Source organism: Oncorhynchus nerka, linkage group LG22 (genome assembly GCF_034236695.1).
Source record: "Oncorhynchus nerka isolate Pitt River linkage group LG22, Oner_Uvic_2.0, whole genome shotgun sequence".
NCBI lineage: Eukaryota > Metazoa > Chordata > Actinopteri > Salmoniformes > Salmonidae > Oncorhynchus > Oncorhynchus nerka.
Window position 1 is genome coordinate 100741174 of NC_088417.1, and position 25095 is coordinate 100766268.

A 25095-nucleotide genomic window follows, 5' to 3' on the forward strand; every position below is an offset into this window, starting at 1 on the left:
TGTAGTCCCTGTTACTGTAGCCCATGTTACTGTAGTCCCTGTTACTGTAGCCCATGTTACTGTAGTCCCTGTTACCGTCGTCCCTGTTACCGTAGTCCCTGTTACCGTAGTCCCTGTTACTGTAGTCCATGTTACTTTAGTCCATGTTACTGTAGTCCCTGTTACTGTAGTCCCTATTACTGTAGTCCATACTGTAGTCCATATTACTGTAGTCCCTGTTACTGTAGTCCATGTTACTGTAGTCCCTGTTACTGTAGTCCCTGTTACTGTAGTCCCTGTTACTGTAGTCCCTGTTACTGTAGTCCATATTACTGTAGTCCATGTTACTGTAGTCCATGTTACTGTAGTCCATGTTACTGTAGTCCCTATTACTGTAGTCCCTGTTACTGTAGTCCATATTACTGCAGTCCCTGTTACTGTAGTCCATGTTACTGTAGTCCATGTTACTGTAGTCCATGTTAATGTAGTCCATGTTACTGTAGTCCCTATTACTGTAGTCCCTGTTACTGTAGTCCATGTTACTGTAGTCCATGTTACTGTAGTCCCTGTTACTGTAGTCCCTGTTACTGAAGTTCATGTTACTATATTCCATGTTACTGTTGTCCATTTTACTGTAGTCCATGTTACTTTAGTCCATGTTACTGTAGTCCCTGTTACTGTAGTCCCTGTTACTGTAGTCCCTGTTACTGTAGTCCATGTTACTGTAGCCCATGGAACTGTAGTCCCTGTTACTTTAGTCCATGTTACTGTAGCCCATGTTACTGTAGTCCCTGTTACTGTAGTCCCTGTTACTGTAGTCCATGTTACTGTAGTCCCTGTTACTTTAGTCCATGTTACTGTAGTCCCTGTTAGTGTAGCCCATGTTACTGTAGTCCCTGTTACCGTAGTCCCTGTTACTGTAGTCCCTGTTACTGTAGTCCCTGTTACTGTAGTCCATGTTACTGTAGTCCCTGTTACTTTAGTCCATGTTACTGTAGTCCCTGTTACTTTAGTCCATGTTACTGTAGTCCCTGTTAGTGTAGTCCCTGTTACTGTAGCCCATGTTACTGTAGTCCCTGTTACTGTAGCCCATGTTACTGTAGTCCCTGTTAGTGTAGTCCCTGTTACTGTAGCCCATGTTACTGTAGTCCCTGTTACTGTAGTCCCTGTTACTGTAGTCCATGTTACTGTAGTCCCTGTTACTTTAGTCCATGTTACTGCAGTCCATGTTACTGTAGTCCATGTTACTGTAGTCCATGTTACTGTAGTCCCTGTTAGTGTAGTCCCTGTTACTGTAGCCCATGTTACTGTAGTCCCTGTTACTGTAGTCCCTGTTACTGTAGTCCATGTTACTGTAGTCCCTGTTACTTTAGTCCATGTTACTGCAGTCCATGTTACTGTAGTCCATGTTACTGTAGTCCCTGTTACTGTAGTCCATGTTACTGTAGTCCCTGTTACTGTAGTCCATATTACTGTAGTCCCTGTTACTGTAGTCCATGTTACTGTAGTCCATGTTAATGTAGTCCATGTTACTGTAGTCCCTGTTACTGTAGTCCCTGTTACTGTAGTCCCTGTTACTGTAGTCCATGTTACTGTAGTCCCTGTTACTGTAGTCCCTGTTACTGTAGTCCCTGTTACCGTAGTCCATGTTACCATAGTCCATGTTACCGTAGTCCCTGTTACTGTAGTCCATGTTACCGTAGTCCATGTTACTGTAGTCCATGTTACCGTAGTCCCTGTTACTGTAGTCCATGTTACTGTAGTCCATGTTACCGTAGTCCCTGTTACCGTAGTCCATGTTACTGTAGTCCTTGTTACTGTAGTCCATGTTACTGTAGTCCATGTTACTGCAGTCCATGTTACTGCAATCCATGTTACTGTAGTCCATGTTACTGTAGTCCATGTTACTATAGTCCCTGTTACTGAAGTCCATGTTACTATATTCCATGTTACTGTTGTCCATTTTACTGTAGTCCATGTTACTTTAGTCCATGTTACTGTAGTCCCTGTTACTGTAGTCCCTGTTACTGTAGTCCCTGTTACTGTAGTCCATGTTACTGTAGCCCATGTTACTGTAGTCCCTGTTACTGTAGTCCCTGTTACTGTAGTCCCTGTTACTGTAGTCCATGTTACTGTAGTCCCTGTTACTTTAGTCCATGTTACTGTAGTCCCTGTTAGTGTAGCCCATGTTACTGTAGTCCCTGTTACTGTAGTCCCTGTTACTGTAGTCCATGTTACTGTAGTCCCTGTTACTTTAGTCCATGTTACTGTAGTCCCTGTTACTTTAGTCCATGTTACTGTAGTCCCTGTTAGTGTAGTCCCTGTTACTGTAGCCCATGTTACTGTAGTCCCTGTTACTGTAGCCCATGTTACTGTAGTCCCTGTTAGTGTAGTCCCTGTTACTGTAGCCCATGTTACTGTAGTCCCTGTTACTGTAGTCCCTGTTACTGTAGTCCATGTTACTGTAGTCCCTGTTACTTTAGTCCATGTTACTGCAGTCCATGTTACTGTAGTCCATGTTACTGTAGTCCATGTTACTGTAGTCCATGTTAATGTAGTCCCTGTTACTGTAGTCCATATTACTGTAGTCCCTGTTACTGTAGTCCATGTTACTGTAGTCCATGTTACTGTAGTCCCTGTTACTGTAGTCCATGTTACTGTACTCCATGTTACTGTACTCCCTGTTACCGTAGTCCCTGTTACCGTAGTCCCTGTTACTGTAGTCCCTGTTACCGTAGTCCAGGTTACCGTAGTCCATGTTACCGTAGTCCCTGTTACTGTAGTCCATGTTACTGTAGTCCCTGTTACTGTAGTCCATGTTACTGTAGTCCCTGTTACTGTAGTCCATGTTACTGTAGTCCCTGTTACTGTAGTCCATGTTACTGTAGTCCATGTTACCGTAGTCCATGTTACCGTAGTCCATGTTACTGTAGTCCATGTTACCGTAGTCCATGTTACTGTAGTCCATGTTACTGTAGTCCCTGTTACTGTAGACCATGTAACTGTAGTCCATGTTACCGTAGTCCCTGTTACCGTAGTCCATGTTACCGTAGTCCATGTTACTGTAGTCCATGTTACTGTAGTCCCTGTTACTGTAGCCCATGTTACTGTAGTCCCTGTTACCGTAGTCCCTGTTACTGTAGTCCATGTTACTGTAACCCATGTTACTGTAGTCCCTGTTACTTTAGTCCCTGTTACTGTAGTCCCTGTTACTTTAGTCCATGTTACTGTAGCCCATGTTACTGTAGTCCCTGTTACTGTAGTCCCTGTTACTGTAGTCCATGTTACTGCAGTCCATGTTACTGTAGTCTATGTTACTGTAGTCCATGTTAATGTAGTCCATGTTAATGTAGTCCATGTTACTGTAGTCCCTATTACCCTGTTACTGTAGTCCCTGTTACTGTAGTCCCTGTTATTTAGTCCATGTAGTCCATGTTACTGTAGTCCCTGTTACTGTAGTCCATGTTACTGTAGTCCATGTTACTGTAGTCCCTGTTACTGTAGTCCATGTTACTGTACTCCATGTTACTGTAGTCCATGTTACTGTAGTCCCTGTTACTGTAGTCCCTGTTACTGTAGTCCATGTTACTGTAGTCCATGTTAATGTAGCCCATGTTACTGTCGTCCCTGTTACTGTAGTCCCTGTTACTGTAGTCCCTGTTACTTTAGTCCCTGTTACTGTAGTCCATGTTACTGTAGTCCCTGTTACTGTAGTCCATGTTACTGTAGTCCCTGTTACTGTAGTCCATTTTACTGTAGTCCCTGTTACTGTAGTCCATGTTACTGTAGTCCATGTTACCGTAGTCCATGTTACCGTAGTCCATGTTACCGTAGTCCATGTTACTGTAGTCCATGTTACTGTAGTCCCAGTTACTGTAGACCATGTAACTGTAGTCCATGTTACCGTAGTCCCTGTTACCGTAGTCCATGTTACCGTAGTCCATGTTACTGTAGTCCATGTTACTGTAGTCCATGTTACTGTAGTCCCTGTTACTGTAGCCCATGTTACTGTAGTCCCTGTTACCGTAGTCCCTGTTACTGTAGTCCATGTTACTGTAACCCATGTTACTGTAGTCCCTGTTACTTTAGTCCCTGTTACTGTAGTCCCTGTTACTTTAGTCCATGTTACTGTAGCCCATGTTACTGTAGTCCCTGTTACTGTAGTCCCTGTTACTGTAGTCCATGTTACTGCAGTCCATGTTACTGTAGTCCATGTTACTGTAGTCCATGTTAATGTAGTCCATGTTAATGTAGTCCATGTTACTGTAGTCCCTATTACTGTAGTCCCTGTTACTGTAGTCCCTGTTACTGTAGTCCATGTTACTGTAGTCCCTGTTACTGTAGTCCATGTTACTGTAGTCCATGTTACTGTAGTCCCTGTTACTGTAGTCCATGTTACTGTACTCCATGTTACTGTAGTCCATGTTACTGTAGTCCCTGTTACTGTAGTCCCTGTTACTGTAGTCCATGTTACTGTAGTCCATGTTAATGTAGCCCATGTTACTGTCGTCCCTGTTACTGTAGTCCCTGTTACTGTAGTCCCTGTTACTTTAGTCCCTGTTACTGTAGTCCATGTTACTGTAGTCCCTGTTACTGTAGTCCCTGTTACTGTAGTCCCTGTTACTTTAGTCCCTGTTACTGTAGTCCCTGTTACTGTAGTCCATGTTACTGTAGTCCATGTTACTGTAGCCCATGGAACTGTAGTCCCTGTTACTTTAGTCCATGTTACTGTAGTCCATGTTACTGTAGCCCATGGAACTGTAGTCCCTGTTACTTTAGTCCATGTTACTGTAGTCCCTGGAACTGTAGTCCCTGTTACTGTAGCCCATGTTACTGTAGTCCCTGTTACTGTAGCCCATGTTACTGAAGTCCCTGTTACTGTAGTCCCTGTTACCGTAGTCCCTGTTACTGTAGTCCCTGTTACTTTAGTCCCTGTTACTGTAGTCCATGTTACTTTAGTCCATGTTACTGTAGCCCATGTTACTGTAGTCCATGTTAATGTAGTCCATGTTACTGTAGTCCATGTTAATGTAGTCCCTGTTACTGTAGTCCATGTTACTGTAGTCCCTGTTACTGTAGTCCCTGTTACCATAGTCCCTGTTACTGTAGTCCCTGTTACTTTCGTCCCTGTTACTGTAGTCCATGTTACTTTAGTCCATGTTACTGTAGCCCATGTTACTGTAGTCCATGTTACTGTAGTCCATGTTAATGTAGTCCATGTTACTGTAGTCCCTATTACTGTAGTCCCTGTTACTGTAGTCCCTGTTACTGTAGTCCATGTTACTGTAGTCCCTGTTACTGTAGTCCATGTTACTGTACTCCATGTTACTGTAGTCCATGTTACTGCAGTCCATGTTACTGTAGTCCATGTTACCGTAGTCCCTGTTACTGTAGTCCCTGTTACCGTAGTCCATGTTACTGTAGTCCATGTTACCGTAGTCCCTGTTACTGTAGTCCATGTTACTGTAGTCCATGTTACCGTAGTCCCTGTTACCGTAGTCCATGTTACTGTAGTCCATGTTACCGTAGTCCCTGTTACTGTATTCCATGTTACTGTAGTCCATGTTACCGTAGTCCATGTTACTTTAGTCCATGTTACTGTAGTCCATGTTACTGTAGTCCATGTTACTGTAGTCCCTGTTACCGTAGTCCCTGTTACCGTAGTCCATGTTACTGTAGTCCCTGTTACTGTAGTCCATGTTACTGTAGTCCATGTTACTGTAGTCCCTGTTACAGCAGAAACGGACTCAACCGCACAAAGCCCCTGCCGTCCCGTCTGAAACGGACTCAACCGCACAAAGCCCATGCCGTCCCGTCTGAAACGGACTGAACCGCACAAAGCCCCTGCCGTCCCGTCTGAAACGGACTCAACCGCACCTGAAACGGACTCAACCGCACAAAGCCCCTGCCGTCCCCTGCCGTCCCGTCTGAAACGGACTCAACCGCACAAAGCCCCTGCCGTCCCGTCTGAAACGGACTCAACCGCACAAAGCCCCTGCCGTCCCGTCTGAAACGGACTCAACCGCACAAAGCCCCTGCCGTCCCGTCTGAAACGGACTCAACCGCACAAAGCCCCTGCCGTCCCGTCTGAAACGGACTCAACCGCACAAAGCCCCTGCCGTCCCGTCTGAAACGGACTGAACCGCACAAAGCCCCTGCCGTCCCGTCTGAAACGGTTATGACAGTAATTTTATTTTCATGACATTCTTCATCCGTAACCGTGAGTTACACGGTTATACAGTAATTGTCCCAGCCCTAATCTGAGCCCAGATGAGAGTGTTTACTGAAGCTAAAGCTATAAATATTCATAGCAGGTCGTTGGAGCCTCCTGAAACCACTGAGCAAAGAACAGCCATTGGCCGTGAAATACGCCCCCCCCCCCCCCCCACACACACACACTTCTGTACAGTGGTGTGAAATGTACAGCCACTTATAAAGATTAGTGATGCACCATGCCCAAGGCTCCCTGCACTGCACTTCATCCATCCCCCTCCTTCCACCATCCTCCTCCCTCCCTCCATCCTCTCTCTCTCTCCCTCCCTCCATCCAACACCCTCCCTCCCTCCACCATCCTCCATCCTCTACCATCCATCTTCTCCATCACTCCCTCCTCCCTTTCCTTCCATCCCTCCCTCCTCCCTTTCCTACCTTCCTCACTCCTCCATCCTCCCTTTCCTCCCTCCCTCCTCCCTTTCATCCCTCCTTCCATCCCTCCTCCCATTCCTCCATCCATCCTTTCCCATCCTCCTCCCTCCCTCCCTCCCTCCCTCCCTCCTCCCTCCATCCCTCCTCCCTTTCCTCCCTCCTTCCATCCATCCCTCCTCCCTTTCCTCCATCCATCCTTTACCATGCTCCTCCTCCTCCTTCTTCCTCCCTCCCTCCCTCCATCCCTCCCTACTCCCTTTCCTCGATCCATCCTTTACCATGCTCCTCCTCCTCCTTCTTCCATCCCTCCCTCCCTCCCTCCTTCCATCCCTCCCTCCCTCCCTCCCTCCCTCCCTCCCTCCCTCCCTCCCTCCCTCCCTCCTTTACCATGCTCCTCCTCCCTCCATCCCTCCCTCCCTCCCTCCCTACTCCCTTTCCTCCATCCATCCTTTACCATGCTCCTCCTCCCTCCCTCCCCCTCCCTCCCTCCCTCCCTCCTTCCTCCCTTTCCTCCCTCCCTCCCTCCCTCCCTCCTTCCATCCCTCCCTCCCTCCCTCCCTCCCTCCCTCCCTCCCTCCCTCCATCCATCCTTTACCATGCTCCTCCTCCTCCTTCCTCCCTCCTTCCTTCCATCCCCCTCCCTCCCTCCTCCCTCCCTCCCTCCCCTCCCTCCCTCCCTCCCTCCCTCCCTTCCTCCATCCATCCTTTACCATGCTCCTCCTCCTCCTTCTTCCTCCTGCCTCCATTGTGAAATGCTCCAAGGCCCTGAGAACACTTTAAAGCAGAACACATATACAAAATAAAGTCTCATTTAATTCAATGTTTATGTTATTTATACATTTGAAGTCAGACGTTTACATACACTTAGGTTGGAGTCATTAAAACTTGTTTTTCAACCAATCCACAAATTTCTTGTTAACAAACTATAGTTTTGGCAAGTCGGTTAGGACATCTACATTATGCATGACACAAGTCATTTTTCCAACAATTGTTTACAGACAGATTATTTCACTGTAACACAATTCCAGTGGGTCAGAAGTTTACATACACTAAGTTGACTGTGCTTGGAAAATTCCAGAAAATGATGTCATGACTTTAGAAGCTTCTGATAGGCTTATTGACATAATGTGAGACTTCAAACTCAGTGCCTCTTTGCTTGACATCATGGGAAGATCAAAAGAAATCAGCCAAGACCTCAGAGAAAAAATTGTAGACCTCCACAAGTCTGGTTCATCCTGGAGAGTATTTTACAAATGCCTGAAGGTACCACATTCATCTGTACAAACATGCAAATATAAACACTATGGGACCACGCAGCCGTCTCACCGCTCAGAAAGGAGATGCGTTCTGTCTCCTAGAGATGAAAGTACTTTGGTGCAAAATGTGCAAATCAATCCCAGAACAACAGCAAAGGACCTTGTGAAGATGCTGGAGGAAACGGGTACAAAAGTATCTATATCCACAGTAAAACAAGTCCTATATCGACATTACCTGAAAGGCCGCTCAGCAATGAAGAAGCCACTGCTTCAAAACCGCCATAAAAAAGCCAGACTACGGTTTGCAACTGCACATGGGGACAAAGATCGTACTTTTAGGAGAAATGTCCTTTGGTCTGATGAAACTAAAAGAGAACTGTTTGGCCATAATCACCATTGTTATGTTTAGGGGGAAAAGGGGGAGGCTTGCAAGCCAAAGAACATCATCCCAACCATGAAGCACGGGGGTGGCAGCATCACGTTGTGGGGGTGCTTTGCTGCAGGAGGGACTGGTGCACTTCACAAAATAGATGGCATCATGAGTGTGGAAAATTATATAGATTTATTGAACCAACATCTCAAAACATCAGTCAGGAAGTTAAAGCTTGGTCACAAATGGGTCTTCCAAATGTGTGGGCAGAACTGAAAAAGCGTGTGCGAGCAAAGAGGCCTACAAGCCTGACTCAGTTACACCAGTTCTGTCAGGAGGAAATGGGACAAAATTCACCCAACTTATTGTGGGAAGCTTGTGGAAGGCTACCCGAAACATTTGACCCAGTTAAACAATTTAAAAGGCAATGCTACCAAATACCAATTGAGTGTATGTAAACGTCTGACCCACTGGGAATGTGATGAAAGAAAGAAAAATCTGAAAGAAATCATTCTCTCTACTATTATTCTGACATTTCACATTCTTAAAATAAAGTGGTGATCCTCACTGACCTAAAACAGGGCATTATTACTCGGATTAAATGTCAGGAATTGTGAAAAACTGAGTTTCAAATGTATTTGGCTAAGGTGTACTTGAGACTTCAACTGTACATGACATGTTGTATGTTCCATGCTGTATGTAAGTTTGACATACAGTATGTAGCATAAGAAGTATAGAACAGGATCTAACCAACTACCTGCACGTGTGTCCTGCAGGCTACCTGTAAACAAGAGCAACATATAATTGCTTTCCATTGCATTTTACTAAGTGAGACCAGACCAGACATCTTTCCTTTCCTAATCAATCTCTAAGTGAGACCAGACCAGACATCTTTCCTTTCCTAATCAATCTCTAAGTGAGACCAGACACCTCACCTTTCCGAGTCAATCTCTAAGTGAGACCAGACACATCTCCTTTCCTAGTCAATCTCTAAGTGAGACCAGACACATCACCTTTCCTAGTCAATCTCGAAGTGAGACAAGACACATCACCTTTCCTAGTCAATCTCTAAGTGAGACCAGACACCTTTCCTTTCCTAGTCAATCTCTATGTGAGACCAGACATCTTTCCTTTCCTAATCAATCTCTAAGTGAGACCAGACACCTTTCCTTTCCTAGTCAATCGCTAAGTGAGACCAGACACCTTTCCTTTCCTAGTCTAAGAAACCTTTCCTTTCCTAGTCAATCTCTATGTGAGACCAGACACCTTTCCTTTCCTAGTCAATCTCTATGTGAGACCAGACATCTTTCCTTTCCTAGTCAATCTTTAAGTGAGACCAGACACATCACCTCTTCTTTTCTAGTCAATCTCAGCTAAATAAAGATAGAGATGTCTACTAGCCAGACCCACTATGCAATTAGGGAGAGTGAACCTACATTATCATGGCTCTGTTATTGATCTCACTATATATATAGTCAATCTCTCTCTCTATAAAGAAAGAGAGAACGAGAGAGAGAGAGAGAGAGAGAGAGCAATAGAGAGAAATATATATATAGAAAGAGAGAGAGAGAGAGAGCAAAATAGATATATATATATATATATATATATATATATATATATATATATATATATAGAAAGAGAAAGAGAGAGAGAAAGAGCAAAATAGATATATATATATATATAGAAAGAGAGAGAGAGAGAGAGAGAGAGAGAGAAAAATAGATATATATATATATAGAGAGAGAGAGAGAGGAGAGAGAAGGAGAGGGTGAGAGAGGGAGGAGAGAGAGAGAGAGAGAGAGAGAGAGAGAATGAGAGAGAAAGAGAGGGTGAGAGAGAGGGAGAGAGAGAGCGCATTAGGCCCTTATCAAAAGGCTCCAGACTGCGACCATTTTGTGACCCTTTGACTTGGCTGTGTGAGGAAAAACAATTGGTTGAATATTCATTAAATGGTTACCTCACTCAAAAGTGGGCAGCTAAAACCACGATTTAGTCAAACAGTAAAGTGTATTATCCTCATAAATTCTGTGAGTGTCTGACTAACCCTGTTTTGCTGTGATGAGCAAACCACTCTCTCTGCCTCTCCACGTGCTATGGGGAAATATTGTTTTTTTAATATATTACAACCATCATTTTACCTTTATTTAACTACGCAAGTCAGTTAAGAACAAATTCTTATTTTCAATGACAGATTTGTGGGTGAACTGCCTCGGGCAGAATGACAGATTTGTACCTTGTCAGCTCGGGGATTTGAACTTGCAACCTTCGCAGTTACTAGTCCAACGCTCTAACCACTAGGCCACCCTGCCGCCCCTACACTCTAACCACTAGGCCACCCTGCCGCCCCTACACTCTAACCACTAGGCTACGCTGCCGCCCCTACACTCTAACCACTATGCTACCATACCGCCCCTGCACTCTAACCACTAGGCTACGCTGCCGCCCCTACACTCTAACCACTAGGCTACGCTGCCGCCCCTACACTCTAACCACTAGGCTACGCTGCCGCCCCTACACTCTAACCACTAGGATACCTTGCCACCTCTACACTCTAACCACTAGGCTACCCTGCCGCCCCTACACTCTAACCACTAGGCTACCTTGCCGCCCCTACACTCTAACCACTAGGCCACCCTGCCGCCTCTACACTCTAACCACTAGGCTACCATACCGCCCCTGCACTCTAACCACTAGGCTACGCTGCCTCCCCTACACTCTAACCATTAGGCTACGCTGCCGCCCCTACACTCTAACCACTAGGCTAAGCTGCCGCCCCTACACTCTAACCACTAGGCTACCCTGCCGCCCCTACACTCTAACCACTAGGCTACCCTGCCGCCCCTACACTCTAACCACTAGGCTACCCTGCCGCCCCTACACTCTAACCACTAGGCTACCCTGCCGCCCCTACACTCTAACCACTAGGCTACGCTGCCGCCCCTACACTCTAACCACTCGGCTACCCGCCTCCCCTACACTCTAACCACTAGGCTACCCGCCGCCCCTACACTCTAACCACTAGGCTACGCGCCGCCCCTACACTCTAACCACTAGGCTACGCTGCCGCCCCTACACTCTAACCACTAGGCTACGCTGCCGCCCCTACACTCTAACCACTAGGCTACGCTGCCGCCCCTACACTCTAACCACTAGGCTACGCTGCCGCCCCTACACTCTAACCACTCGGCTACCTGCCGCCCCTACACTCTAACCACTAGACTACCCTGCCACCTCTACACTCTAACCACTAGGCTACCTGCCTCCTCTACACTCTAACCACTAGGCTACCTGCCTCCTCTACACTCTAACCACTAGGCTACCTGCCTCCTCTACACTCTAACCACTAGGCTACCTGCCTCCTCTACACTCTAACCACTCGGCTACCTGCCGCCCCTACACTCTAACCACTAGGCTACCTGCCGCCCCTACACTCTAACCACTAGTCTACCTGCCTCCTCTACACTCTAACCACTAGGCTACCTGCCTCCTCTACACTCTAACCACTAGGCTACCTGCCTCCCCTACACTCTAACCACTAGGCTACCTGCCGCCCCTACACTCTAACGACTAGGCTACCTGCCTCCTCTACACTCTAACCACTAGACTACTGAAAAAGTTTCAGGCAGGAGGCCTGATAGAGGGAAGAGGGTTCCATTTGGGACTGAGCTTGTGTGTCTACAGAGAGGCTGGCCCAATCATTAAACTGCAGCAGCTTGCGGAGAAGATTAAACCAGCCAATATGACATGGATGTCAGGAATTTAGCAGATCTGGGAGGAATAAGACGGTGTTTCTGCTGCCTGCTACCTTTAGATGAGATTAGATTACACACAACTAATGAGGATATATATCTCTCTAGATTACACAACTAATGAAGATATCTTCACTCTCTAGATTACACAACTAATGAAGATATCTTCACTCTCTAGATTACACAACTAATGAAGAGATCTTCACTCTCTAGATTACATAACTAATGAGGATATCTTCACTCTCTAGATTACACAACTAATGAAGATATCTTCACTCTCTAGATTACATAACTAATGAAGAGATCTTCACTCTCTAGATTACATAACTAATGAGGATATCTTCACTCTCTAGATTACACAACTAATGAAGAGATCTTCACTCTCTAGATTACACAACTAATGAGGATATCTTCACTCTCTAGATTACATAACTAATGAGAATATATCACTCTCCTGCACACACAATCAATTGGTGTATTGTGGTTTTGTAATATTGTGGTATTGTAATATTGTGGTATTGTGGGATTGTAATATTGTGGTATTGTAATATTGTGATATTGTGATATTGTGGTATTGTGGTATTGTGGTATTGTAATATTGTGGTATTGTGGGATTGTGGTATTGTAATATTGTGGTATTGTAATATTGTAATATTGTGGTATTGTAATATTGTAATATTGTAATATTGTGGTATTGTAATATTGTAATATTGTGGTATTGTGGTATTGTAATATTGTGGTATTGTAATATTGTAATATTGTAATATTGTGGTATTGTAATATTGTGGTATTGTAATATTGTGGTATTGTAATATTGTAATATTGTGGTATTGTAATATTGTAATATTGTAATATTGTGGTATTGTAATATTGTAATATTGTGCTATTGTAATATTGTAATATTGTAATATTGTAATATTGTGGTATTGTAATATTGTAATATTGTAATATTGTGGTATTGTAATATTGTAATATTGTAATATTGTGGTATTGTAATATTGTAATATTGTAATATTGTGGTATTGTAATATTGTGGTATTGTAATATTGTGGTATTGTAATATTGTGGTATTGTAATATTGTGGTATTGTGGTATTGTGGTATTGTAATATTGTGGTATTGTAATATTGTGGTATTGTAATATTGTAATATTGTAATATTGTGGTATTGTAATATTGTAATATTGTAATATTGTGGTATTGTAATATTGTGGTATTGTAATATTGTGATATTGTGGTATTGTAATATTGTGGTATTGTAATATTGTGGTATTGTGGTATTGTGGTATTGTAATATTGTGGTATTGTGGTATTGTAATATTGTAATATTGTGGTATTGTAATATTGTAATATTGTGGTATTGTGGTATTGTAATATTGTGGTATTGTGGTATTGTAATATTGTGGTATTGTGGTATTGTAATATTGTGGTATTGTAATATTGTAATATTGTGGTATTGTAATATTGTAATATTGTAATATTGTAATATTGTGGTATTGTAATATTGTAATATTGTGGTATTGTAATATTGTAATATTGTAATATTGTGGTATTGTAATATTGTAATATTGTGGTATTGTAATATTGTAATATTGTAATATTGTGGTATTGTGGTATTGTGGTATTGTAATATTGTAATATTGTGGTATTGTAATATTGTAATATTGTGGTATTGTAATATTGTGGTATTGTAATATTGTAATATTGTGGTATTGTAATATTGTAATATTGTAATATTGTGGTATTGTAATATTGTAATATTGTGGTATTGTAATATTGTAATATTGTAATATTGTGGTATTGTAATATTGTAATATTGTGGTATTGTGGTATTGTAATATTGTAATATTGTAATATTGTGGTATTGTAATATTGTGGTATTGTAATATTGTGGTATTGTAATATTGTAATATTGTAATATTGTAATATTATGGTATTGTAATATTGTAATATTGTAATATTGTAATATTGTGGTATTGTAATATTGTAATATTGTAATATTGTAATATTGTAATATTGTGGTATTGTAATATTGTAATATTGTAATATTGTGGTATTGTAATATTGTAATATTGTGGTATTGTAATATTGTAATATTGTGGTATTGTAATATTGTAATGTTGTAATATTGTAATATTGTAATATTGTGGTATTGTAATATTGTAATATTGTAATATTGTGGTATTGTAATATTGTAATATTGTGGTATTGTAATATTGTAATATTGTGGTATTGTAATATTGTAATGTTGTGGTATTGTAATATTGTAATATTGTGGTATTGTAATATTGTAATATTGTGGTATTGTAATATTGTAATGTTGTGGTATTGTGATATTGTAATATTGTGGTATTGTAATATTGTAATATTGTAATATTGTGGTATTGTAATATTGTAATATTGTGGTATTGTAATATTGTAATGTTGTGGTATTGTAATATTGTAATATTGTGGTATTGTAATATTGTAATATTGTGGTATTGTAATATTGTGGTATTGTAATATTGTGGTATTGTAATATTGTGGTATTGTAATATTGTGGTATTGTGGTATTGTGGTATTGTAATATTGTGGTATTGTGGTATTGTAATATTGTAATATTGTAATATTGTAATATTGTAATATTGTGGTATTGTAATATTGTGGTATTGTAATATTGTAATATTGTGGTATTGTAATATTGTGGTATTGTATATTGTAATATTGTGTGATATTGTAATATTGTAATATTGTAATATTGTAATATTGTAATATTGTGGTATTGTAATATTGTAATATTGTAATATTGTAATATTGTAATATTGTAATATTGTGGTATTGTAATATTGTGGTATTGTAATATTGTAATATTGTAATATTGTAATATTGTAATATTGTAATATTGTGGTATTGTAATATTGTAATATTGTAATATTGTAATATTGTGGTATTGTAATATTGTAATATTGTAATATTGTAATATTGTAATATTGTAATATTGTGGTATTGTAATATTGTAATATTGTGGTATATTGTAATATTGTGGTATTGTAATATTGTAATGTTGTGGTATTGTAATATTGTAATATTGTGGTATTGTAATATTGTAATATTGTAATATTGTAATATTGTAATATTGTAATATTGTAATATTGTGGTATTGTAATATTGTAATATTGTGTATTGTAATATTGTAATTTGTAATATTGTAATGTTGTGGTATTGTAATATTGTAATATTGTGGTATTGTAATATTGTAATATTGTATTGTATATTGTAATATTGTGGTATTGTAATATTGTAATATTGTGGTATTGTAATATTGTAATATTGTGGTATTGTGGTATTGTAATATTGTGGTATTGTGGTATTGTAATATTGTGGTATTGTGGTATTGTAATATTGTAATATTGTGGTATTGTAATATTGTAATATTGTAATATTGTAATTGTGGTATTGTGGTATTGTAATATTGTAATATTGTAATATTGTAATATTGTGGTATTGTAATATTGTGGTATTGTAATATTGTGGTATTGTAATATTGTAATATTGTAATATTGTAATATTGTAATATTGTAATATTGTGGTATTGTAATATTGTAATATTGTGGTATTGTAATATTGTAATATTGTGGTATTGTAATATTGTAATGTTGTGGTATTGTAATATTGTAATATTGTGGTATTGTAATATTGTAATATTGTGGTATTGTAATATTGTAATATTGTAATATTGTGGTATTGTAATATTGTAATATTGTGGTATTGTAATATTGTAATGTTGTGGTATTGTAATATTGTAATATTGTGGTATTGTAATATTGTAATATTGTAGGTATTGTAATATTGTAATATGTGGTATTGTGGTATTGTGGTATTGTAATATTGTGGTATTGTGGTATTGTAATATTGTAATATTGTGGTATTGTAATATTGTAATATTGTGGTATTGTGGTATTGTAATATTGTGGTATTGTGGTATTGTAATATTGTAATATTGTAATATTGTAATATTGTGTATTGTAATATTGTAATATTGTAATATTGTGGTATTGTGGTATTGTGGTATTGTAATATTGTAATATTGTAATATTGTAATATTGTGGTATTGTAATATTGTGGTATTGTAATATTGTGGTATTGTGGTATTGTGGTATTGTGGTATTGTAATATTGTAATATTGTGGTATTGTAATATTGTAATATTGTAATATTGTGGTATTGTGGTATTGTGGTATTGTAATATTGTAATATTGTAATATTGTAATATTGTGGTATTGTAATATTGTGGTATTGTAATATTGTAATATTGTAATATTGTAATATTGTGGTATTGTAATATTGTAATATTGTAATATTGTAATATTGTGGTATTGTAATATTGTAATATTGTAATATTGTAATATTGTAATATTGTAATATTGTGGTATTGTAATATTGTAATATTGTGGTATTGTAATATTGTAATATTGTGGTATTGTAATATTGTAATGTTGTGGTATTGTAATATTGTAATATTGTGGTATTGTAATATTGTAATATTGTGGTATTGTAATATTGTAATATTGTAATATTGTGGTATTGTAATATTGTAATATTGTAATATTGTGGTATTGTAATATTGTAATATTGTGGTATTGTAATATTGTAATGTTGTGGTATTGTAATATTGTAATATTGTGGTATTGTAATATTGTAATATTGTGGTATTGTAATATTGTGGTATTGTGGTATTGTGGTATTGTAATATTGTGGTATTGTGGTATTGTAATATTGTAATATTGTGGTATTGTAATATTGTAATATTGTGGTATTGTGGTATTGTAATATTGTGGTATTGTGGTATTGTAATATTGTGGTATTGTGGTATTGTAATATTGTAATATTGTGGTATTGTAATATTGTAATATTGTAATATTGTGGTATTGTGGTATTGTGGTATTGTAATATTGTAATATTGTAATATTGTAATATTGTGGTATTGTAATATTGTGGTATTGTAATATTGTGGTATTGTAATATTGTAATATTGTAATATTGTAATATTGTAATATTGTAATATTGTGGTATTGTAATATTGTAATATTGTGGTATTGTAATATTGTAATATTGTGGTATTGTAATATTGTAATGTTGTGGTATTGTAATATTGTAATATTGTGGTATTGTAATATTGTAATATTGTGGTATTGTAATATTGTAATATTGTAATATTGTGGTATTGTAATATTGTAATATTGTGGTATTGTAATATTGTAATGTTGTGGTATTGTAATATTGTAATATTGTGGTATTGTAATATTGTAATATTGTGGTATTGTAATATTGTGGTATTGTGGTATTGTGGTATTGTAATATTGTGGTATTGTGGTATTGTAATATTGTAATATTGTGGTATTGTAATATTGTAATATTGTGGTATTGTGGTATTGTAATATTGTGGTATTGTGGTATTGTAATATTGTGGTATTGTGGTATTGTAATATTGTAATATTGTGGTATTGTAATATTGTAATATTGTAATATTGTGGTATTGTGGTATTGTGGTATTGTAATATTGTAATATTGTAATATTGTAATATTGTGGTATTGTAATATTGTGGTATTGTAATATTGTGGTATTGTGGTATTGTGGTATTGTGGTATTGTAATATTGTAATATTGTAATATTGTAATATTGTGGTATTGTAATATTGTAATATTGTGGTATTGTGGTATTGTAATATTGTGGTATTGTGGTATTGTAATATTGTAATATTGTGGTATTGTAATATTGTGGTATTGTAATATTGTAATATTGTAATATTGTAATATTGTGGTATTGTGGTATTGTAATATTGTGGTATTGTGGTATTGTAATATTGTGGTATTGTGGTGTTGTGGGATTGTAACGTTGTGGTATTGTAACGTTGTGGTATTGTGGTGTTGTGGGATTGTAACGTTGTGGTATTGTAACGTTGTGGTATTGTGGTATTGTGGTATTGTAACGTTGTGGTATTGTGGTATTGTGGTATTGTAACGTTGTGGTGTTGTGGTAATGTGGTGTGGTATTGTGGTATTGTGGTATTGTAACGTTGTGGTATTGTGGTATTGTAATATTGTGGTATTGTGGTAACTAATGGGGATCCATAATAAACCCCCAGGAAGAGTAGCTGCTGCCTTGGCAGGAACTAATGGTGATCCATAATAAACCCCAGGAAGAGTAGCTGCTGCCTTGGCAGGAACTAATGGGGATCCATAATAAACCCCCAGGAAGAGTAGCTGCTGCGTTCACAGGAACTAATGGTGATCCATAATAAACCCCAGGAAGAGTAGCTGCTGCGTTCACAGGAACTAATGGGGATCCATAATAAACCCCAGGAAGAGTATCTGCTGGCTTGGCAGGAACTAATGGGGATCCATAATAAACCCCAGGAAGAGTAGCTGCTGCGTTCACAGGAACTAATGGTGATCCATAATAAACCCCAGGAAGAGTAGCTGCTGCCTTGACAGGAACTAATGGGGATCCATAATAAACCCCAGGAAGAGTAGCTGCTGCGTTCACAGGAACTAATGGTGATCCATAATAAATACTAAATACACAGCGTGATTCTGTTGTTATGCTCAATAAAGGGACTCCTAATTGGTCCATCCCAATCCTGTCCTTGTCCCGGTAAAGATATTGTAGTAAACCGCATAGTGTACTACAAACACCAGAGCATGAGGACTACTGAGATGGGCAAAGGGGGACACTGTCATTCGGTCATTGTCAAAGCCCTGAGCTTTACTGTGAGTTCATGACCTGACTACTCATGACACTTGATTAAGAGTGGCATTCAGAGAGAGGGATTTAAACTGATGTCAGCTGCATTCAGAGAGACACATTTAAACTGATGTTCTTTTGTATTCAGAGAGAGGGATTTAAACACTACTCTACACTGATGTCAGCTGTATTCAGAGAGAGGGATTTAAACTGATGTCCTTTGCATTCAGAGAGAGGGATTTAAACACTGATCTACACTGATGTCAGCTGCATTCAGAGAGAGGGATTTAAACTGATGTCCTTTGCATTCAGAGAGAGGGATTTAAACACTGATCTACACTGATGTCAGCTGCATTCAGAGAGAGGGATTTAAACTGATGTCCTTTGCATTCAGAGAGAGGGATTTAAACACTGATCTACACTGATGTCAGCTGCATTCAGAGAGAGGGATTTAAACTGATGTCAGCTGCATTCGGAGAGAGGGATTTAAACACTGATGTCCGCTGCATTCAGAGAGAGGGATTCAAACACTGATGTCAGCTGCATTCAGACACTGATGTCAGCTGCATTCAGAGAGAGGGATTTAAACACTGATGTCAGCTGCATTCAGAGAGAGGGATTTAAACACTGATGTCAGCTGCATTCAGAGAGAGGGATTTAAACACTGATGTCAGCTGCATTCAGAGAGAGGGATTTAAACACTGCTCTACACTGATGTAATCTGCTTTACCAGCACATAACACTTTGGTTTGTTTGAATTATTTGACATTGACTTCAAATATAAAGTAAAGTGTAACCAAAAATACATACAAAATATTATTGCAGTACTTATGTGGAGACAGCCCTCTCTAACACACCCTCTCTAACACACCCTCTCTAACACACCCTCTCTAACACACCCTCTCTAACACACCCCCTCTAACACACCCTCTCTAACACACCCTCTCTAACACACCCTATTTGAGACACCCTCTCTGAACACACCCTCTCAACACACCCTCTCTAACACACCCTCTCTAACACACCCTATTTGAGACACCCTCTCTAACACACCCTCTCTAACACACCCTCTCTAACACACCCTATTTGAGACACCCTCTCTAACACACCCTCTAACACACCCTATTTGAGACACCCTCTCTAACACACCCTATTTGAGACACCCTCTCTAACACACCCTATTTGAGACACCCTCTCTAACACACCCTATTTGAGACACCCTCTCTAACACACCCTCTCTAACACACCCTATTTGAGACACCCTCTCTAACACACCCTCTCTAACACACCCTCTCTAACACACCCTATTTGAGACACCCTCTCTAACACACCCTCTCTAACACACCCTCTCTAACACACCCTCTCTAACACACCCTCTCTAACACACCCTATTTGAGACACCCTCTCTAACACACCCTCTCTAACACACCCTCTCTAACACACCCTATTTGAGACACCCTCTCTAACACACCCTCTCTAACACACCCTATTTGAGACACCCTCTCTAACACACCCTATTTGAGACACCCTCTCTAACACACCCTATTTGAGACACCCTCTCTAACACACCCTATTTGAGACACCCTCTCTAACACACCCTCTCTAACACACCCTATTTGAGACACCCTCTCTAACACACCCTCTCTAACACACCCTCTCTAACACACCCTCTCTAACACACCCCCTCTAACACACCCTCTCTAACACACCCTATTTGAGACACCCTCTCTAACACACCCTCTCTAACACACCCTCTCTAACACACCCTCTCTAACACACCCTCTCTAACACACCCTATTTGAGACACCCTCTCTAACACACCCTCTCTAACACACCACACCCTATTTGAGACACCCTCTAACACACCCTCTCTAACACACCCTATTTGAGACACCCTCTCTAACACACCCACCCTCTCTAACACACCCTATTTGAGACACCCTCTCTAACACACCCTATTTGAGACACCCTCTCTAACACACCCTCACCCTCTCTAACACACCCTATTTGAGACACCCTCTCTAACACACCCTATTTGAGACACCCTCTCTAACACACCCTATTTGAGACACCCTCTCTAACACACCCTATTTGAGACACCCTCTCTAACACACCCTATTTGAGACACCCTCTCTAACACACCCTATTTGAGACACCCTCTCTAACACACCCTATTTGAGACACCCTCTCTAACACACCCTATTTGAGACACCCTCTCTAACACACCCTATTTGAGACACCTCTAACACACCCTATTTGAGACACCCTCTAACACACCCTATTTGAGACACCCTCTCTAACACACCCTATTTGAGACACCCTCTCTAACACACCCTATTTGAGACACCCTCTCTAACACACCCTATTTGAAACACCCTCTCTAACACACCCTATTTGAGACACCCTCTCTAACACACCCTATTTGAGACACCCTCTCTAACACACCCTATTTGAGACACCCTCTCTAACACACCCTATTTGAAACACCCTCTCTAACACACCCTATTTGAAACACCCTCTCTAACACACCCTATTTGAAACACCCTCTCTAACACACCCTATTTGAGACACCCTCTCTAACACACCCTATTTGAGACACCCTCTCTAACACACCCTATTTGAGACACCCTCTCTAACACACCCTATTTGAGACACCCTCTCTAACACACCCTATTTGAGACACCCTCTCTAACACACCCTATTTGAGACACCCTCTCTAACACACCCTATTTGAGACACCCTCTCTAACACACCCTATTTGAGACACCCTCTCTAACACACCCTATTTGAGACACCCTCTCTAACACACCCTATTTGAGACACCCTCTCTAACACACCCTATTTGAGACACCCTCTCTAACACACCCTATTTGAGACACCCTCTCTAACACACCCTATTTGAGACACCCTCTCTAACACACCCTATTTGAGACACCCTCTCTAACACACCCTATTTGAAACACCCTCTCTAACACACCCTATTTGAGACTCCCTCTCTAACACACCCTATTTGAGACACCCTCTCTAACACACCCTATTTGAGACACCCTCTCTAACACACCCTATTTGAGACACCCTCTCTAACACACCCTATTTGAGACACCCTCTCTAACACACCCTATTTGAGACACCCTCTCTAACACACCCTATTTGAAACACCCTCTCTCACTGTGTGTCAATTGTCTAGGAGGTACCCACCAGTCCCCAGATTACCAGTCTCTACAGTACTAGTCTGGGAGGAACCCACCAGTCCCCAGATTACCAGTCTCTACAGTACTAGTCTGGGAGGAACCCATCAGTCCCCAGATTACCAGTCTCTACAGTACTAGTCTAGGAGGTACCCACCAGTCCCCAGATTACCAGTCTCTACAGTACTAGTCTAGGAGGTACCCACCAGTCCCCAGATTACCAGTCTCTACAGTACTAGTCTGGGAGGAATCCACCAGTCCCCAGATTACCAGTCTCTACAGTACTAGTCTGGGAGGAACCCACCAGTCCCCAGATTACCAGTCTCTACAGTACTAGTCTGGGAGGAACCCATCAGTCCCCAGATTACCCGTCTCTACAGTACTAGTCTGGGAGGAACCCACCAGTCCCCAGATTACCAGTCTCTACAGTACTAGTCTGGGAGGAACCCACCAGTCCCCAGATTACCAGTCTCTACAGTACTAGTCTGGGAGGAACCCACCAGTCCCCAGATTACCAGTCTCTACAGTACTAGTCTAGGAGGTACCCACAAGTCTCTACAGTACTAGTCTAGAGGAACCCACCAGTCCCCAGATTACCAGTCTCTACAGTACTAGTCTAGAGGAACCCACCAGTCCCCAGATTACCCATCTATACGGTACTAGTCTAGAGGAACCCACCAGTCCCCAGATTACCCGTCTATACAGTACTTGTCTAGAGGGACCCACCAGTCCCCAGATTACCAGTCTCTACAGTACTAGTCTAGGAGGTACCCACCAGTCTCTACAGTACTAGTCTAGAGGAACCCACCAGTCCCCAGATTACCAGTCTCTACAGTACTAGTCTAGAAGATAGTGCTGAGCGATCAACCAACAATTTGGTTATTTTTATTTTTTTAAACAACTAATTGACCAAAATCAGTTAAATTATTTTAATTATATTTTGTAAAAACATTTTTTAAATACATAGTTTACTGCAGAAGGAATGTGTCAATCAACAACAATGACCATAATCCATTGTGTACCTACCTGTCCGGTCCGTGTTTCTTTTACGCCTGCTACATAAAAGAGACAGAAGAATGCAGGACCAAGAGGGGATGGATAACAGTTTCTTCGCAAGGTATCTCTACTTAAAAATACATTATCTAAATCAGGGGCTTCCAGTCCTGGGGAACCCCACCCCCCAGCGCTACACAGCTGATTCAAATAACCAACTCATCAGCAAGCTTTAATTATTTGAATCAGCCGTGTGGTGCTGGGGGGTGGGGGTGGGGGGGCAGGACCGAGTTTGCGGAATCATGATCTAAGTGATTGATAGTTATTATTCAGATCAATCAATAAATGAAGCTTTTACTTTGAAGATATCTTTTTGAGAGGAGATGATGACTTTGTGATGAAATAATAAATTCATCAAACAAAACAAATATAATAATACACAACAACTGGAAATATATTAAAAGTCATGTGAATAACTGATGGTTAAGTAAGTGGTGAGCAGTAATGGCGGAAGTCAACACCATCACGGGGACTTGTATTATTACTTGTTTAATTCTACGAGGTCACAGCATTCAACCCACATAATGCACAGTGCATTTAATGTCTAACCGAAACACAACCGACCTTAAAAAATCACTAATGCTCAGTACTATACTAGGAGGAATCCACCTGCTAGTCCTTGATCTGGTAATAGCGCTGTACTAGTGTATGATGACGAGGACTATGGATGTGTTTTGTGTCTGGGCGGGCGGGTAGGATAAAGGCTATGCCACTAGTTGAGTACAAGAGGCTATATAGGCAGTAGACCAGGCTAGATCAGCTTGATTACATGTGGGTAGATTTACATAGTCAGTCTACTAGGCTCAAGCAGATGACCTATTGACACAAATACACGGTATTCCCTCAATGAACATCAATTTAAAATGTTATTTAGTTACTATAACACATTTTATTGTGAAGTTTAAATATAGAGTTTCAAATATATTATTCTACCTACACACACAGAAAGCTAGAGAGAGAGAAGAGAGGGAGAGAGAAAAGCGAGAGAAAGAGAGACAGAGAAAGAGAGATAATAGATTCGATCAGGTGCAAATTGCCAATTCATAGTTATTTCATTATAGCCAATCAGCAAATCAACAGGGTTGTAAAATAATACAACGAGAAGTAATTAGGCTACGTGAAACACGTAGACTACGATATGCAGGAACATTTTAAACAGCCTGAAAAGGTAGCAACATTTTTTATAAAACCGAGTAAAAGTCAAGCGTAAAGCTGTTGGCTTCTCTGCAACAGTACCAAGACCAATACGCATCCAATGGAAGCCTACCTCCAGCAATAGCCTACAGCCGATGTGTCAACGAAATACATTTGTATGCAACACACAACACAGCTTCTCTTTTTTTGTGCGCATGCACACCCGCATAGTTGACATGTTTCGACATTGAAATATGTTTTAATCAGAGACTTACTATATGATGTTGAATCGCCGGCGACATAGCATAACCAGACAAATACCGAAAGTCTTTTCGCCCAAATACATCCAAATGATCCCTCCATGATTGCGCTTCACCGCTGAGCGACACTAGTCCCACTATCACAAAAATCCTTCTCTAAAAACCACACAACGCACGAATCCGTTCGTTAACGCCGTGCGTATGGAACCGGTTGCTCCAAAGAAAATCTCCCAATACAATAGCAACAAAAAGCAGGTACGGCGGTGATAAGTTAACAAGTTATGAAGCAACAACTAAAACCGTTAGTTCACCATCTTTTTCTGCGCAAAGGCTCCAAGCGTAACGCGGTAGAAATCCTCAAGACTTGGGAAAGAACATGCAGGCTCCGGATACTCGTAACGGGAGCTGTCCAGCGGTTCACTGTGGGAGACCAGTGAGAGAGAGGAGATGGGTACGAGAATTCATTGATCTAGCGGTGTTGGGGGTAAAGAGTGGAGTGGAATACACTCCACTGGAACGGACTGGAGCGTTTGCAGGATCGATGGAACTGTGGAATCAACGGGGTGTTCTAGCTGGGATTCCAGGCTGGTTGAGGGGAATGAGAGAGCTCGCCTGCCATCTCTGGTCAAATGAAGAACTATAAATACGATTCATCTCCACTCTCCAGAGTCATGAGGTCATGCCACCCTCACTGTGTGGTGGAACAAATCAATCTATTTGACTTTCTTCTGGAAGTTAGG

The 25095-nt window shown here is 40.3% G+C and overlaps 1 protein-coding gene across 1 annotated transcript in view; it reads right to left on the minus strand.

The window, feature by feature from the left end:
- Positions 1-24602, minus strand: part of dcc (DCC netrin 1 receptor) — a 675496-nt gene extending 650894 nt beyond the window's left edge. Inside the window, exon 1 of the mRNA XM_065007657.1 lies at positions 24371-24602. Within this exon, the coding sequence (XP_064863729.1) occupies positions 24371-24458 (88 nt within the window). The 5' untranslated portion in view covers positions 24459-24602. The remainder of the gene's footprint in view (positions 1-24370) is intronic.
- Between the last annotated feature and the right edge of the window lie 493 nt (positions 24603-25095).